This window comes from Sciurus carolinensis, chromosome 16 (genome assembly GCF_902686445.1).
Source record: "Sciurus carolinensis chromosome 16, mSciCar1.2, whole genome shotgun sequence".
Lineage (NCBI taxonomy): Eukaryota > Metazoa > Chordata > Mammalia > Rodentia > Sciuridae > Sciurus > Sciurus carolinensis.
Genome location: NC_062228.1, coordinates 26,344,796 through 26,361,451, shown reverse-complemented (window position 1 = coordinate 26,361,451; position 16,656 = coordinate 26,344,796). Strand labels below are relative to the sequence as shown.

At 51.4% G+C, this 16,656-nt stretch overlaps 1 protein-coding gene across 3 annotated transcripts in view; it reads right to left on the bottom strand.

Moving 5' to 3' along the window:
• Window positions 1-15,994, bottom strand: part of Kifc3 (kinesin family member C3) — a 64,694-nt gene extending 48,700 nt beyond the window's left edge. Inside the window, exons 1-2 of one of the 3 annotated variants that reach the window (XM_047527324.1) lie at window positions 15,876-15,994; window positions 14,832-15,313 (exon numbers count right to left, since the gene is read on the bottom strand). In XM_047527324.1, the coding sequence (XP_047383280.1) occupies window positions 14,832-15,029 (198 nt within the window). In that variant the 5' untranslated portion in view covers window positions 15,030-15,313; window positions 15,876-15,994. The remainder of the gene's footprint in view (window positions 1-14,831; window positions 15,314-15,875) is intronic. The other 2 variants (XM_047527323.1, XM_047527329.1) reach the window with 2 other exon arrangements.
• Between the last annotated feature and the right edge of the window lie 662 nt (window positions 15,995-16,656).

The window sequence follows — 16,656 nt, the reverse complement described above, 5'->3', positions numbered from 1 at the left end:
CAGTGGAGGAGGGTGTTTGGGAATTCTTGGTATTATTTTTGCAACCTTTCTGTAATTATGAAAATCAAAAAAGAAGAAGAAGAAGAAATTCATGACCCTTCCCTTGGAAGGCTGCAGAGTCCGGGAGAGAGGGCACATCCCTCTGGTGGCAGGCCTTCAACAAGGGTGGTCATTGAGCTCTGACGTGATGCTACAAGTGGAGAATCCCACTCCTGACCTCAGGTGACAAGTCACAGTCAGAATGCAGATACACTAAAAATGTCACACAAAATTGCTCAGGAGGCTGAGGCAGGAGGATTGCAAATTTGAGGCCAGCCTGGGTAACTTAAAGAGACCCTGTCTCAAAATAAAGACTAGAAAGGACTGGGGATGTAGCTCAGTGGTGCAGTGCCCCTGGGTTCAATCCCTAGCATTGCAAAATAAATAAAGTAAGTAAATGAAGGTCATTCAGACCTAAGCACACACATATATGTCTATATGTACACACACAAAATTACCTTTACTGTGTATAAGGTCTACAAATGAATTTACTGTTCAGTCTTCAGCCCCATCCCTAAAAATCTCATCATATATATACATATACATATATACGCAAAAATTCCCAAATCCCCCCAAACTCTGAAATTTGAAACATTCTGCTCCCACGCATATCAGGAGGGGATCCTCAACCAGCAGATGAACTCAGCAGGTGCATAATGAGCCTCCAGTGTTCCCTGTGAGGCTTCCTGCCGTGGGGGTGGGGGACGTGTCACCAGGGCTACACCCCCCACCAGGGCCACGGCAAGGGTGTAGGCCAGGGATAGACTGGACACCAAGAGTGGACCAGCAACTTCCTGGCAAAATAAGGTGTTCCCTGCGAAGAAGAAGATCCCAGGCAGCCAGGCAGCCCTTGGCTGAGATCCCCCGAGGCCCCGGTGGGTGGAATGAGGCAGGCAGGGGAGGCCAGCCTGCGTCCAGGGCCTCACTGGGCCTCAGGCACATAGCTAACCTGCATCTCCAGCCCACTGGGCCTTCGGAACCCAACCCCAAGGATGAATGGACGGCGACAATAGCCGAGGAATGTGGCCTACAGCACAGAGCAACTCAGTCCAGCCCAGCCCAGTCCGCCTGGCAGGTTGTGACCCAGCCCCTGTGGGCCACCTCAGGCTGCTGGGCCTCACGGTGACCTCCCGGGGCCTTCCCTCCTGTGACCTGGCGAGGGGCGAGCCTCACACCTGAGTGGGTGGAGAGGCGCTGCCTTCCGCCTCATGACTCACCGGCCGCTTCCCTCCCCTCCAGACGCCGGGCGTCCGGGCGACGGCAAGACGCTGGCTTGGCCCCGGCCTGGACGGACTCCCAGGAGGGAAAGTGGGGTTTGCACGTGAGCTTCGGGCTCCATTCATGAAGGCCGGGGACACGTGACGACGAGCGGATGCAAGCCTGCCTGCGACGAGCTGTTAAACCCGGGAGGAGGACGCCACTCCACTGGCACCCGACCGGCCAGCTGCGAGTCAGGCCCTGACCTCGCCGCCTGCTTAATTTAGAGCAGTGGCAGCTGCCCCCCCAAATTAGCTGCCTGTTCCGCCTCAGTCCTGCCGCTCACGGGCCTCTGTCTGCTGAGGCGCTTTGGAAATCAAGTGGGCACGCAGCTCCGGGGGGGTTCCTTATGTGTTCTTCACCCAAGTTCAATAGTATCAGCCTGGCGGGAAGTCAGCCTCTGCCTCCCGCTCACCTCTGGCCTCCATGGCTACCCAGGGCCTCACACATGCTGGGCAAACCCTCTACTGCTGAGCCACATCCCCTGCCCGTCTTTGTTTTTGAGACAGGGTTTCACTAAGTGGCCCAAGCTGGCCTCAAACTTGCCATCCTCCTGCCTCAGCCTCCCAAGCCACTGAGATCACAGGCATGCACCACCACTCTGGCAGTTTGCTTCTTTCAAAGAGTGAACTTACTCAACTGATTGAACCAGTCGCCTGCTGCAGATAATTGAGTTATTTCTAGTCCCGTGCAACCACAATGCTTCCAGGGACATCCTGGCACCTGGATGTCCTCATTAGTAGCAGGTATTCCTAGAAGAGGAACTGCTGGCATTACCGTGTCTGCATCTGTTTATTTGGTGCTGGGGTTTGAACCCAGAACCTTGTGCTTGCTAAGCAGCGACTCTGCCACTGAGCTACACCCAGCCCCCGCAGTATCATTTTTAAATTTTAGTTAGGAACCACCCGCCCCTTTGAAAATTTAATGAAAAATAAGAAAAAAGCCTCTGTGATTATTTTACATTCAATATCTGGGTGAAGGCCACGGACTCCCCATGAAGAAGTCTTAGAAGAGCCGGGCGTGGTGGCGCACACCTGTGATCCCAGCGGCCAGGGAGGTTGAGGCAGGAGAATCCCAAGTTCAAGACCAGCCTCAGCAACTTAGCAAGGTCCTAAGCAACTTAGTGAGATCCTGTCTCAAAATAAAAAATAAAAAGGACTGGGGTTAGGACCCCTAGGTTCAATCCCTGGTACCAAAATAATAATAATAATAATAATAATAATAATAATCCTGGAAGAGAGAACTAGAACTCGTGTAGGAAAATCGTGTCCAACAATTGCTTCTGCGTGGGTGTTTGACCTGGTCCCTCTGCAGGAAGCCAGTCAGTTGTGCTCCCACTGTTTGGAAGTGCAGCTCGGTGCTGATTCCAGACGTCAGATTCTTTGTCGCGCTCCGGGGCCAGGGCACGTACCTCTCACAGACGTGGTGCTCCCTGACCTCGCCTCCCGGGATGTGGCTGTCACTGTCAGGCAGCAGTGGCCGGCCAGGGCTGCTCCTCCTCAGGGCGCTGGGGTGTGGGGTCCCAGGCCCCCCGCGGCCCCTGCGCAGCTGCAGTCTCGGGACTGTGAAACCAGACCCTGCTCAAGGAAGGCTCCGGAGCTCACACGCTCAGTCAGCCATTAATATTTCACACCGGCAGCCACCAAGGACTCAGGTTAACAGAAGCCACTTCAGGAAAGCACCGTTCGAAAACACGAACCCCCTTGTCTCCCTCTTGGGGTCCACGTCAGTCTACAGGAGTCCATCCGGGAAGGCTAACTGGATGTGAGCAGCCCATGGCGGTCAGCCTGGGTCCAGCAGGCTCAGGTCTGACTTCAGTGCCTTTGGGGGCCAGGAGCTTCCCTTGGCCGTGGGCCACATCCTGGTGTCCAGGTGCTGTGTCTGAGGGCACTGTCCACTATGAAGACCCAGCAAGGGCTCTGGCTGATCATCTGCTGGACCATTGCCTGAGGGAGCCTCACTCAGGAGAGTTTCCACAAATCTGGAGCCGAAGAGCGGCCCAGGCCTGGCATGGTGGAGACACTGGACACCTATGTATGACCCTTCCCATCTCCTTTTCCTCTAAGTTCCTGGAGCTCCAACTCTCTCCAGAACCTCACTCTGCCCGTGTAGCACGTCACAGAGATTTTTCATGTGACCATGTTCAGAGGCTGTGGGGTCATCTGCCTGGGCTTCAGCAACCATGAGGCGTTGAGTGGAAACTCCCCTGTGCTTACTCCTTCCAGCGAGCAGAGAAGTGTCTAGAGAACATTCTAGAGAAACTGTGTCTCTCACACTCTGTGGAGGAAGGGATGGAGAACTCCCATTTCTGGAACTCCATGTCGGTTCTAGAAGGTTCTAGCTTAAAGACTGAAGTCATTTTACCACTTGTGACTTATATACCAAGAAAAAATAAAATAAAACCCAGCATCTACTTAGAGTCTTCAGGACACGCCAGAAGTCAATGGAGCGTTTCGGACATGTGAACATTGGTTCCACTCGGTGACACTTGGGACGAGTTCTGTTTTTGATGCCATTTTCAGGTGAGGAAACAGAGGCACAGAAAGGTGAAACACTTGCTCAAAGTCACCCGCTGGTGAGCAGCAGGCCTGCGACTTGCTACCCAGGAGCTGGGAGGCTGACAGCCTCCCCGAGCTGCCTCCAGAAGGGACAATGGAGGGAGAAGGGGCTCCACCCTCCTCCTCCCGAGTGCCTTCCTCCTCTTGAGGAGTGCCCGTCCCCACGCAGTGCTTCATCCATGTCACCGGTGTCACCCTGTGACGGCCCCGTGAGGCAGGAAGCGTGGTGATGTCCCTTTCCCAGGTGAGGAAGCCAACGTGCAGCAACCTGCCCAGCAAGTCAGCCGCAGAGCAGGGACTGGCCCAGGGCTGTGCCGTCGTCATAGCCCTCTCTGGGCAGCGCACGTGGCGGCCCGTGTGCAGACAGCCCTGAGAAAATGGAGCGAGCCAGTCAGGCCAAGGAGGCCGCGTGGGCGGCGGGAGGCGGGCAGGTGCCAAAGTCTTGCCTCTGTCTTTGCCAGGATCTGCTCTTCATGGTCCAGCTGAGGGGGTTCACCAGAGAGGCCGCCTGGGCAGGGCCTGCGGGTGCTGGGCTGGGGTCTGAGCCTGGCTTCTGGCCCCAGCTCTGCCGGACAGGCCCAGTCTCTCTGCAGACCTGCACAGAGCCCTGAGGACCCTCTGGCCCTGCTGTTTTGTGATGCAGAGGCAGGAAGCAGGGCCAACAGCACAGACCATTGCCACATGTCCTTTCAGTAAGTGCCTGAGAAGCAGCCCCTCCCCACGGGAACCCAGCCCTCCACGCACAGCATCCTCAGGCCCAGCAGAGGGCAGGACGGTGGTGCCGCTGCTGGAGCACCCACGAGATACCAGGAGTCACAGGCTGCCTCTGTGCTGGCCACTTGCCATGGATTAAAGCAGAGATGTCACTGTGCCCATTTTACACATGAGATGACTGAGGCCTCAAAAGTCAAGGTCACCTCAGACCAAACACAAGGCCAGCTGACCCAGTCGGCACAATGCCGAGGGCCCATAATGCTTCTAGGGGCCCAGGAAAATGGTTTAACTTTGATAAAATCAAAGGAGAAAAAATGAACTTTTAAGGTAAAGAAAATGCTTTCTGATATAACACTAATATATTCATCTTTATGCCAAGACAGCAGGAAAATAGATTTAACATTTTTGCTTTTTTAGCAGAGAAAGAGATTCACAAAGGCAAAAGCGCTCAGGGCTCCTGGAAGTCACCACATACTCGTAAGTGCAACGTGAACTCAGCTCCATGTCTGTCAAAGAATCCACCAATGTCTCCCAGCATCTAAGGAGGGCAAGCTGACAGAACTGAAGGGTCTGTATCGGTCCCTGGGAGGGTCACAGCCAGACAGACACTGGGCATGGGCACTCACCTAGCTGGCCACAGTCCCGAGTGGGCAAGCCAGCCAGGCTCAATTCCTGGCCTTCTAAGAAGCCACTGGAGCCGAGAAACCACGTTTCAAGAGACTCGTTCACAGAGAGAAGGCAAGGAACAAAGAGAGCCGGGGCAGACGCTGGATCCTAAGCTAGAACACAAAGAGAAGAACGATAAAGATTATCTGGAAGAACATTCCAACTTTTCTTCCTCACTTGAAAGAAAATAGCAGACAGCCTCCACCATGGGAATTCTGCCTTTGAAAGTCCAGGAATAGCCCAAGTAGACAAAGAGTGCTGGCTTTGGAGGTACACAGACCTGGGTTTAGTCCACACTCTGCTATTTAGTTTGCTGTGTGACCTTGAAAAAGTTACTTGACCTTTTTGATTTCATTTTCCCTTTAGTAACATGGGAATAATAGCAACCTCAACCCCCATAGGGTTGTAGTGAGAATTGGCTGAAATAAAATGTTTTCTATATAGCAAAGCTGTTGCAGTGACTAAAAACCAAAAGAATATTCACTTATTTGGGAAAGAAAAAAATGGATTCCAACATCCCTAGGGCCTTGAGCAATCACGATGTCATGGGCTTGCCTGAGACACTGATAAATTCGGAGCAGTTGCAGTAACCAGGGTCACTCCAAGGGGTCGACCTCTTTCTCCCCCCAGGCCTCCGAGGGGAGTGTGGAGAGGAGGTGGTGATCTTGCTAATGAAAGAGGTGCCTTGCCTCCAATTAAGGTGTCACCAGAGCCAGGAATTCATCAGCTGGGCGACTTGATGATTCACGCCTTCCAAGTCCAGGATGACGCCACCCGTGGCAGAAACCGTGAAATGAGAGCAAAGGCCTGAGAAACCAGCAGGTGAGGGTCCTGTGCAGGTGAGCAGCCGGCGCCTCAGAGGGAGGCTTGGGGCTTGAGTTAGGATCAATCTGCTCCTTCCAGGAGGTGGAACCCTGCTGGCCGAGAGGCACCCCCAAAGCTCCCGGCAGCAGACAGCCTCCTCTAAGGACAGCACCTCCAACCTGGAGCCCAGGTCCCAGGGCAGCCACTCTAAACAGCACTGTGGGCAGGCACACCTGGGATGTCAGTCACCCGCGCCTTGGAACTGAGTGGGTCTTGAACTCTGCGTTTCTTTTCTTTTTTTGTACCTGGGATTGAACCTGGGGGTGCTTAACCACTGAGCCACAACCCAAGTCCTTGTTTGCATTCTATTTAGAGGCAGGGTCTCACTGAGTTGCTTAGGGTCTCCCTAAATTGCTGAGGCTGGCTTTGAACTCGCAATCCTCCTGTCTCAGCCTCCTGAGGCTCATGCCTGTAATCCACCATGTCCAGCCTGAATCCTGCATTTCTGACACACTCCTGTCTGGTGCTGATGCAGCTGCAGGGCACTGAGGGCCTCGACTTTCCTCCCTCCTGGCCCAGTGACGCCTTGGGCTGCCCTCCACCAGGAACCTGGCTCAGCTTTATTCCAAAATGTGGGAACCAAGGACCCAAGGGCACTGCAATAAACTGGATCCCTTGGGATTTCTGTTTTTTTTTTTTTTTTTTTTTTTAAGGGGGTGGGGGTGTGCAGGATAAAAAATGAATTCAAAAGCATGGTTGGCACATACCTGTAATCTCAGCTACATGGGAGGCTGAGGTAGAAGGATGGCAAGTTCAAGGCCAGTCTGGGCAATTTAGTGAACTCCTGTCTCAAGATAAGAATGAAAAGAACTGGGGATGCAGTCCAGTGGTAGAGCAATTGCCCAGCACACACGAGGCCCTGGATTTGATCTACAGTGTGTGTATGTGTGTATGTGCGCGTGCGTACGCGTGATGTGCCTGCGACCCCTGATGTGCCCTGCCCAGTGCTGGGGATTGAATCTAGGGATGCTCTTACCACTGAGCTACATCTCCGGCCTTTTTAGACGGGATCCCTTTTGAGACGGAATCTCACTAAATTGCCAAAGCTTGCCTCAGACTTGTGATCCTTCTGTGTCGCTGCAAAGACAGGCGTGCACCACCAGACCTGGCCCCTTGATGCCTTCTTGCACAGGGATCTCTAAATTACTCCTAATTAGAGGAATCAGACACTTCCCTTTAAAAACAGAAGGCTCAGATAAAGCCCGGCCTTCTCCCAACACCCCTGCTCCTAGTTGCTACTTTAGGGTTTCCCTGCTTACATCTATGGAAAGCATTTTTTTTTTTTTTAATTTTGCCTGGGAATTGTACCCAGGGCCTTGTGCATGCTAGGCAAGCACTTTACCCCTGAGCTACAACCAGCCCCAGAAAGCTATTTTAAAAGAGGGATTTCTGAAGAATCATCTTGGACTAGCTTTTTCTTGTACAAAAATATAAGCACAGGGGCCCAGGATGGCAGTGGCTCTCCATTTCCGTCCTGTTGCAAGGGATGAGTCGGGTACAGGGGAACAGTCAGGACATAAAGGGGAAGCTTGGGGGCCTTCGGCCTCCCTGTCAGCACCACCAGGTCCCGATTAGAACACAGCATCGCTACGGCATGCTGGAGAGGCAGACCCTGGCTCTGCAGGGGACATTCCCATCCCCTGGGACAGCCCTTCACTGGGGAACAGGGGTACGTTTCCCACTGAAGCTGTCCAACAGGGCTAGAACTGATGGGGGGGCTTCCAGCAGGACCCAGGCTTCTGCCCCAAGCATGCCCCACCTGCAAGGGGTCCCCAGAAGTTGAGACACCTGTGGTATCAGCATCAGGGACCATGACATGAGCATGGAAGGGCAGAGCCCCCTGACCCTGACTTTGAGTGAGTTCTCCATTCTGGTGTCACCTGGGAAGGGGAAGAGCCTTCAAATTACTGAAAAGGAATTTATGGCCACCCTTCCCCAAGGGAATTTGGGGTGAGACTCAGGGAGCATCAGTTGCAACTCCTAAAGTGGTATCATAGCCACTGCATATATTCAATGATTTTCCATATTTAGGAAGGCATTTTACAATTTTTTTTCCCATGTCAGGGATTGAACCCAGGGATGCTTAGCCACAGAGTCACATCACCAGCCCTTTTTATTTTCATTTTATTTTGAGACAGAGCCTCGCTAAGTTGCTGAGGCTGGCTTTGAATTGAGATCCTCCTGCTTCAGCCTCCCGAGTTGCTGGGATGACAGGCGTGGGCCACGATGCCAGTTTATACCATTTTATTTTTAAAGCAATACACATGCTATAGTTGGGGCATACCATAGTTTGGGAACATGTTGTTAAACTGATCAAAAAAATTGCTAAAGGTCACCGTCTGTGGAAATCATCTCCGTGCTGTTTCTTTGTGGAGCCGTCCTTGATTTTAATTGTTCTAGGCCCAGGGAACATGAGTTTGTCCCTAAGCAAACTGTGCTCCCTGGCATTTTTTAAACATTAAAAAAAAATAGATTGCAAAGGTTATATACATCCTAGAGTTCATTCATTATTCAGTAGAATATGCACTTTGATCCTTTTTTTAAAGTGATAAAATTCGGAACTATCTGAGATAAAAATACCTCTGGGTTCCATTCAGGAGGGGTGTGCCCTACTGGTGACTCTGCTGCACTCAGATTCGGCTGAAGGATGACTGATGAGCAACACCCCTGCCTCTGCTGTCCCTGCCGCCCAAGTCCTTGCCCAGAGGGGAGGGTCTGAGAGACCATGGGAGACACCTGGATGTGACTGCAAAATTCAGGAGGGGAAAACAAGTCAATAAAAAACTTCACGCACTTTCCTCCTTGCCAAGGTTGGCTGACTCCCCACAGGCCCTCCGCCCAGTGACTAAGAATGAGGATTCCTTCTTTGTTCTAGGGACCGTCATGAGAGAGATGCCACCTCTTCCCCCAAGGGGTTTTAGGATATTTTTGGAGTTGTGACAGGTGATTTCATTTAAAAAGAAAAAAAAAAAAAAAAAAGCAGATTTTGTTTTTCGTTTTTGGTTTCGGTGCTGGGGATGGAAACCAGGACCTGAGAATGCTAGGTAGGCATGCACGCTGCCATCCAAGCTCTGCCCTCACCCCGCTTTTTAAAGAAGGTTTGGGGTTGGGAGTGCCTGGGTTCGATCCCAGCATGACAAAGAAGTAAATAAACACTACCAAACTCATATTGGCCCATTGATCAACAAGGAAGGAACAAAATGAATATGTGTTTATAGTATCCCAGCCTGCTCTGAAAGTCAAAGGTGGAATGCATCTCAAAAGGAGCAAAGACACCAGGTGGAGAGGGACGCCAGCAGCCAGGAAGGCTCTCCCGTGTTTCATCCCATCTCATGACAACCCCCGAGAAACGCCTCTCATCAGCCCTGTTCCTAGAACCAGAAGAGATGGGTGGTTTTCCAGAGTTTGGGGCCTAACAAAACTCCTTGCTAGCCAAGGTCCCGGTCTCTAGAGAGAGCAGCTACTCTCCTGAACCTGACCTGCAGGCCAGTCTTTTGGGGTCACCTCAAAGGTTGGTCCCTTTTTCTGGCTGACCTTCGCCAGAGCCCCATAGTAGAGCTAACAGCATGAATTTTCTCTTGCTAAAGAGCTAACCCTCTGTCTCAAGAGGATGCACAACTCATGGGACATCAGGAAGGGAATGGAAGGCAGAGGTTTTCTGGGCTCACGTTGGACCTTCCCTCTCTCTCACTGAGCCACCCCAGAAAGACACACAAAGTAAATAAAAATATATATTCTTGACTCAAAAGCATTCTTCTTGGCTTTCACTCCGGCCCTCCCTTTAAAATACATCATTGATTCTATTAGTCTTAGAAATCAACATGTCTCTTGTGTGTGTGTGTGTGTGTGTGTGTGTGTGTGTTGAAAGTAGAGTGTGTGGGGGGTTGAAAGTAGAGAGAGTGTGTGTGCGTGTGTGTGTGTGTGTGTGTGTTGAAAGCAGAGTTCAGGGTGGAAAACAACTGAGGAATTCAAGCAAACCAATAGAAAAAAATATATACAACTTTGAAAATGTAGCAAACAGGAGATCGGGTTGCCATAGCAACCACTTAATTGACATTTTCATTTTTCTAGCGTTAGTTCTGGGCAGGTGGATGCAGACGTGTGTCCTCAGGGATGTGTGAGTACGAGGGTACTGCATTTCCCGCATCAGGGCTCATCCCTGGGGGGCTGGTACTGCTCCTAGACAAGGCCCTGGGGGTCCAGGTCGGGTGCACAGGGAACCCTGTCTCAGAGCACCCCGGGACCAGAAGAACTGGCATCACCCCGTAAAGGCAGTGGAGGAAACGAAATTTCTGAACGTGAACGTGCTCACTGTATGGCCAGGAGGCTAAGGGTCAGGATGCAAAGTGATGGTGGCAGACCCCAGCACAGTGACACCAGGTGGGTTATTCCCCCCTGAGCCAGGTTACATGGAGGGGAAGGATGGAGGCAGCATAGCCAGGTTGAAATCCATCAAAAATGCAGGACCCCCTTTTATCTTCCCCCAAAGTCGTCATTTTCTGCACCAAACCATATGCCAGCAAATCTGTTGTCAAAAGACAAAGAACAGAGAAACGGGGAAGGAGCGGCTTTGCCAGCAGCCTCAGCAATGGAGGACAGAGTGAAACTTGGATTACCTGCGAGGATGACGGATGCCTCAGCTGCAAACCTCCCCCATGCAGCCTCTGAGATGCTGAATTCCTGAGCTGCACAGCAATGAGAGGCAGTCCTGGCTCAGTCCCTGCAGCCACGTGGCCTGTGACAACGATGCATGCAGAATACTAAACATGACCCTGGGAGCTCCCGACACGGCCACCTGGCTACAGTGCTGCCTGTTCTTGTCTGCAGCAGTTTCTCTCAAAGGCAATGCTTCACGCGTGCCTGTTACCAAATACACGTAGACGAGCTGGTGTTCAGAAACCACAGCTCTGTGCAGGAAAAGAGGAGCCGTCAGCAAATCATTTTTGCAGGGACAAGAAGATCGGTAGGTGGAAAATATTGCCTCTGTGATTTCCCCATGACGAAAGACCGGGATGGAACTGCAGCTTGCAATTTTCAAAAGGAAAAATACTCCCAGAAGCCCACCGGAGTTACACAGGTCTGACTGTGTTGTCTTTGTTTCCAGAACCACTCCTGACTCTTTGCAGGGTCGCTACAGATCTCATCGTATAAAGATCTGAAGCATCTGTGTGTAAATCAAACACCAAAAAAGGCACCACCAGGATCCGAGGCATTAGATTCTTGGTAGAAAGAGGACTTGGATGAAATGACCCCTAGGAAATGCAGGGAAGGCCTCTTGTCCTTCCGGACCTCCTCCTGCAAACTGAGAATAGCATTCTGAGGTGGAACCCTTATTTGGGTGGTGGTATCACTCCCCCCAAATACTAAAGATTATGGTAGAGCACATGCTTAGCATCTGCGGTAGCCTGGATTCAATCCCCAGCATCCCCCCAACCCAAGTAAAGAAAACTGAAGACTATTTGTAAATGTCTCTGTAACTAAAATGCCCCCTCCAAAAAAATATACCCCTGTAAACTGGAGACCCCACCCATTATGATTCCCTCTATTTTATATGTCATTGGAATTTATCTTGCAATACTTTCTGTGACTTCTTGGGAATACTGACATTTCGACTAACATCATTATCCAGTGATTTGCACTGGAATGCAATAAGTGTCAAGCTTATTTACCCAAACTTGCTGGGATCTAGGTTTTAGACTTTTTTTCCGCCAGTATCTAATATGTCATCATACTTGGGCAACTCCTGTTAGCCAGGTTATAGTTTTTCCACTCTGTCAAGCATTCCTTTTTTCCATTGTCATCTTTTTTCCATGGACAACTCCTTCAAACAGGCTCAGAGGCCCCTTTCCCCCATGAGCTCCTCTCCAGGTCCCCGTTGCAGGAAAAGGCCCCAGCTGCTCAGATGGAAAACCTAGGCGAATTCTCCTTCCTCAAGGCCACGCCCCAGCTGTTAGCAGGTCCAGCGGGTCCTACATACATGACAGATGCCAGCCCCCGCCTTCCAGCAGCCTCCTGGTTTGGCCCCTGGGCCCTTCTGCAATCCAGGCAGACGAGCCTTGTAAAAGGACAATTTAAACCATGTCATTTTCTTCTATTTCTCTTTCAACGAATATCTGTGCACCTACTCTGGCCAGCGCAGTCCTAGTGGTAGCATGACCTTGTGCTCTTGGCAAGGATAGTTGACAAAATAAAGGGTGAAATGCAGAGTGTGATAAAGGAGAGATTATAAGAGCTGCGGGTAAAAATCACTCAGGGCAGGGAGACGTGAAGAGGTGGGTGGCTGAATTCATCTCTGCTCTTTAAACAGGGAGTTGTGATTTCAGGCAGGGTGGTCAGGGACGGCCTTGCCGAAAGGGGCATTTGGGACCCCAAGGATGTGGGAGAGCACCCACATCATTCCCAGGATAAACTCTACATTCCTTACCATGGTCTATGAGGTCCTATTGGGTCTGCAGATCTGCCCTGTCCACAGACTTCTAGAATGTTCTTTCAATTCCAGCCATGCGGTTCTCTTGGGGTGTTGCCAGACCAGTTCTCTCCCATTTAAGTGTCTTTGCTGGGATTGTGTCAGTCCCCATAACACAGCCGAGCTCAGTGCCGCCCTCTTCTCATGACTGACTTCTGTCTACCCTTGTGCTTAAAAATATCGTTTCCTCAGAGAGGCCCTCCCTGACCACTGCCACCCTCTTTTTGTGTTATAATCTCATCACAGCCTCCTTCTTGTCACTGAAGTTATCATGCTTGCTGTCTGTCTCCCCCACTAGGAATGCAAGCTCCAAGGAGGGCAAACCGGTGTTGACCTGTTCAGGGTCAGATCCCCCGGGGCCTGGACCTCAGGCGGCCAGGTATGAGCAAACATTCCAATGCATATTTATGGAGCGAGAGAATCAATCAATCAAATAGAGGCAGATAACACACTTGTAAAAAATTCATGCAATTCCGTGCAGCAACGCTGGAATCACTCAAAACCTCACATCCAACCCACATCACAGGCTCCACCGTTGCATCAACAACAAAAGCAGTGAAGTCCCGTGTGGTGGTGCACGCCTGTAATCCCAGCCACTGGGGAGGCCACGGCGGGAGGATCGTAAATCCAAGGCCAGACTCAGCAACTTAGCAGGACTCAAAAAATGAAAGGGATTGGGTTGCCCTTGGGTTAAATCCCCAGCAACGTTTTTTTTTTTTTTTTTTTTTAATTACAAAAAAAGAAGAGAAAGAATAGCAATAAAAATAATTCAACAGTAATTCAAGAATTCAATTTCATAATTCCATTCAACAACACTGCTCTTATTATTAACTTGGGCATTTATTCAAAATCCTTTGCATTAATGACCTTTCATCCTCCCAACAACCCAATAAAGGGGGTAATCCATCATTCTGCATGTTAAAGAAGTCCAAACACCAAGGTTTAGGAAGTGTTTGGTATTTGCCCAAGATCACGCAGCCAGCATGGGGCACAGCAAGGATCCTAATACCAGGCTACACAATCGTATTCAAATCCCTCTAAATAAGTATCATGGACTATCTTGTGGGTGCTAGGAACTGTATAAGCTGTGTCCCAGACAAATCAGAATAAAATGTTCTAGATAAAATTTTTTCTTTTTTGCTTTTTTGGACTGGGGATCTAACCCAGAGGCACTCTACCACTTTTACTTTTTTTTTTTTAATTTTAAGACAGGGTCTCACAAAGTTGCTGAGGCTCTTGCTGCAAGATAAATGGACTTTCAATAAATTCTTTACCACTTGACAGAGATCCAACTGGGGTCCTGTCAGAAGTGAATATCCATTACTTATTGAGTGCTCACTATCAACAAGGCCCTGAGTGAGGCACTTGAAATGCTTTAGCTCATGACTATTATTATCCCCAGTTCACAAATGGGGAAACTGAGGTAGAGAGCAAATCATGGCCTCATGCCAGGAAATTGAAACTGAAAACCAAGAGCTTTATTTGCTTTTATCACTGATTTTAGGGGTCACGCAGCTAAGCGGTATACTCCCAGTGGTCTTGCTACAGATAACGCCGTTGACACGCGGTTGCCACGGTAACGGTTACATTTCAGGAACTTGGAGGCACCTTTTGTCCATCTCAAATGCCTTGAGGGCTGGGGAGATAGCTCAGTTGGTAGAGTGCTCACCTTGCAAGCACAAGGCCCTGGGTTCAGTCCTCAGCACCGCAAAAAAAAAAAAAAAAAAAAAAGAAAAATGCCTTGAGACCACTGACCCTTCACCTGGGCCTGCACTTGGGCCTGATGCGTGACCTTCAGGGGACCAACACGCCACCCTCAGAGCATCTGACCTAGTGCTGCCAATTTCTGGACCTGCTGTCTGTCAAGAGACATAAAGTTCAAGTCCCCATGAGCAGACCACCGATGACTCCACTTTTCCTCACCTCCACTCACCTGTCCCCATGCCTCAGACCACCCTACGTCTTTTAGGAACCCAAACCCATCATTTCAGAGATTCGCGCGCTGGGCGGTGGCCTGGTGCAGTGATGGTGGTGGCGCTGGTTTTGCACTTAGCCCTGGCCGCACAGATGGTCATCTCGGAAACGCTAGGATACCTCTGTGGCTAGCTGTGAGCAACTGGTGGAGTTTCTGAGAGAACAGAAGATACTAGAGATACCTAAACCTAGCACCCTCCAGGCGTGCCCGATTCGGTACCTAGAGGAAGACACCCATATTTTGCCCTGGAGAAGTTTCTTTCTTTTTTCTCTTGAGCATCTCTGCTCCTTACCTGTAAGCCAGGGCCCCGAGTCTCCGAGAGCAGGGTGCTTCCTGGGGAGGGGGCTTCATCTTGGTTGGACGTGCCAGGGCCAGGCCAGCACCTGCCAGGGGCCTCCTCCACATCTGTGCTGGGGTCCTTCTCCCACTTTCCCTTCTGCCGGGCCCAGGCGTCCCAGCTCAGCCACACCAGGGCTGGAAGTACAAACATGGCAGCTTGTGGCCTGGCACAGGCACCCCCCCTCTTCGCTGCAGCCCACGGCAGCCTGTGCCCTGGAATTTTCTGCTTGGTTCACCAATTCCTGGCTGGACCCAGCAGTGGCTTTGGTGTTGAACAAGGCAGGCATTCAGTCCTCAGTTCAGCAATTAAAAGGCTTTGAGGACAGGATCTCCATCAGCTTCTAGGCAGCCATCTGGGTCACAAGCGAGGGTCTTGAAACGTGGCCCCTTGTGAGATTCCTAGTCATTGCTTCCCCTGTGGGCCAACCGTAACATCTTGAGGAGAATAAGAATTATTACGGCAGGTCAGGGCCCCCGATTTCCAAGTGGGGACTCAAGGTGTGCAAGGTGGAACATGGATTTTATCCCCCACAATCCTGTTCACCCAGCTACTGGCAACTGCAACCTTCTAGTGACTCCGGGGAACGTTGGCAGGCAACCTGGACGCTGACCCCCCTCACACCTGCATCGGCAGCCACAACCCCTGTTGGTTCTCCCTTCAAATACCACCCGGGATCGACCACTTCCGCCACCTCCACGGCTCCCACCATCTCTGCCTGCCCTCCCGCCACAGGCTCCAGCCCTCCACCCAACGTTTTCACTTCTCAACACAGCAGCCAGCGTGACCCTGTTACAACTGATGCCAGATTACGTCACTCTCCGGCTCAGAGCCTTCTGATGGCCCCATTATCACTCCAAGGAAAAGCCCAAGCCCTGTCCTCTCCGGGCCCCCAAGTCCTCCCTGCGCCGCTCCTGAACTCCTCCAGATGCCCTTGGCTCCCTCCCTCTGCATTTCCTGGGATGCCCCCTGACCAGCTCCTTCAAGATCACAACTCACCGCTCCCGCCTCGTCTTCCACCTCCAAGACTCAGCTCTGCTTCCCGGGCTGTGCTTCCCCGGGCTCTGCTGGACTGTTTTGGTTTTCAGATAGTATTTCCCACCTCCGAGCACACGAGTGATGAAGTTACGTGTTGCTCCTCTGGTCTACAACCTGTTCTCCTCTGTGAGGGACAGCATGCTCCGCAAGGCACAGATTTTTGTCTACAGTGGCTCCCAGGCAGTCTGGCATGTGGCCGAGGCTGTGCAAAGATTTATGAAGTGAAAAGCACAGAACTGTTGTCGAAACAAAGATGAGAAGGACAGAGGAAATGTTTAGACTTTCCTGCTCCTCGGGGAGATGAGATGGGGATGAAGGGTGTGGGTGAGGGGCTAGAGACCACATAGGCACCCACCAGTCAGAGCCATGAGCCTACAAGCCCAGGCCCACCCCACCCACTCCGAGGAGCCCGAAGGAAGGTGGAGGAGAAGCTCCCCCATCCCTGGGTGGTAGAGGACCCCACCACTCAGGGGTCTCAGGAAGACCCCCTCCCCCAAATGCACTACAGTCTAGACCTAAAACCCGACTGGGAGAAGCCAACAGAGCTCGAGGGGGTCCTGCCTCGGAGGCAGACACAGGCCATCTGGGCTTGCTAAGAGGGGGACTGCAAGAGCCCAGCAAGGAGCAACATGCTGCTGCAAACCCAGCCACCTGGGCCCAGGGGGCAGCCGCTCTACCCAACAGGTGCCAATTCTCAGTAAGCCCTTTCCTGAAGCTGGCTTCCACAGTCGGCCCTCCCTCC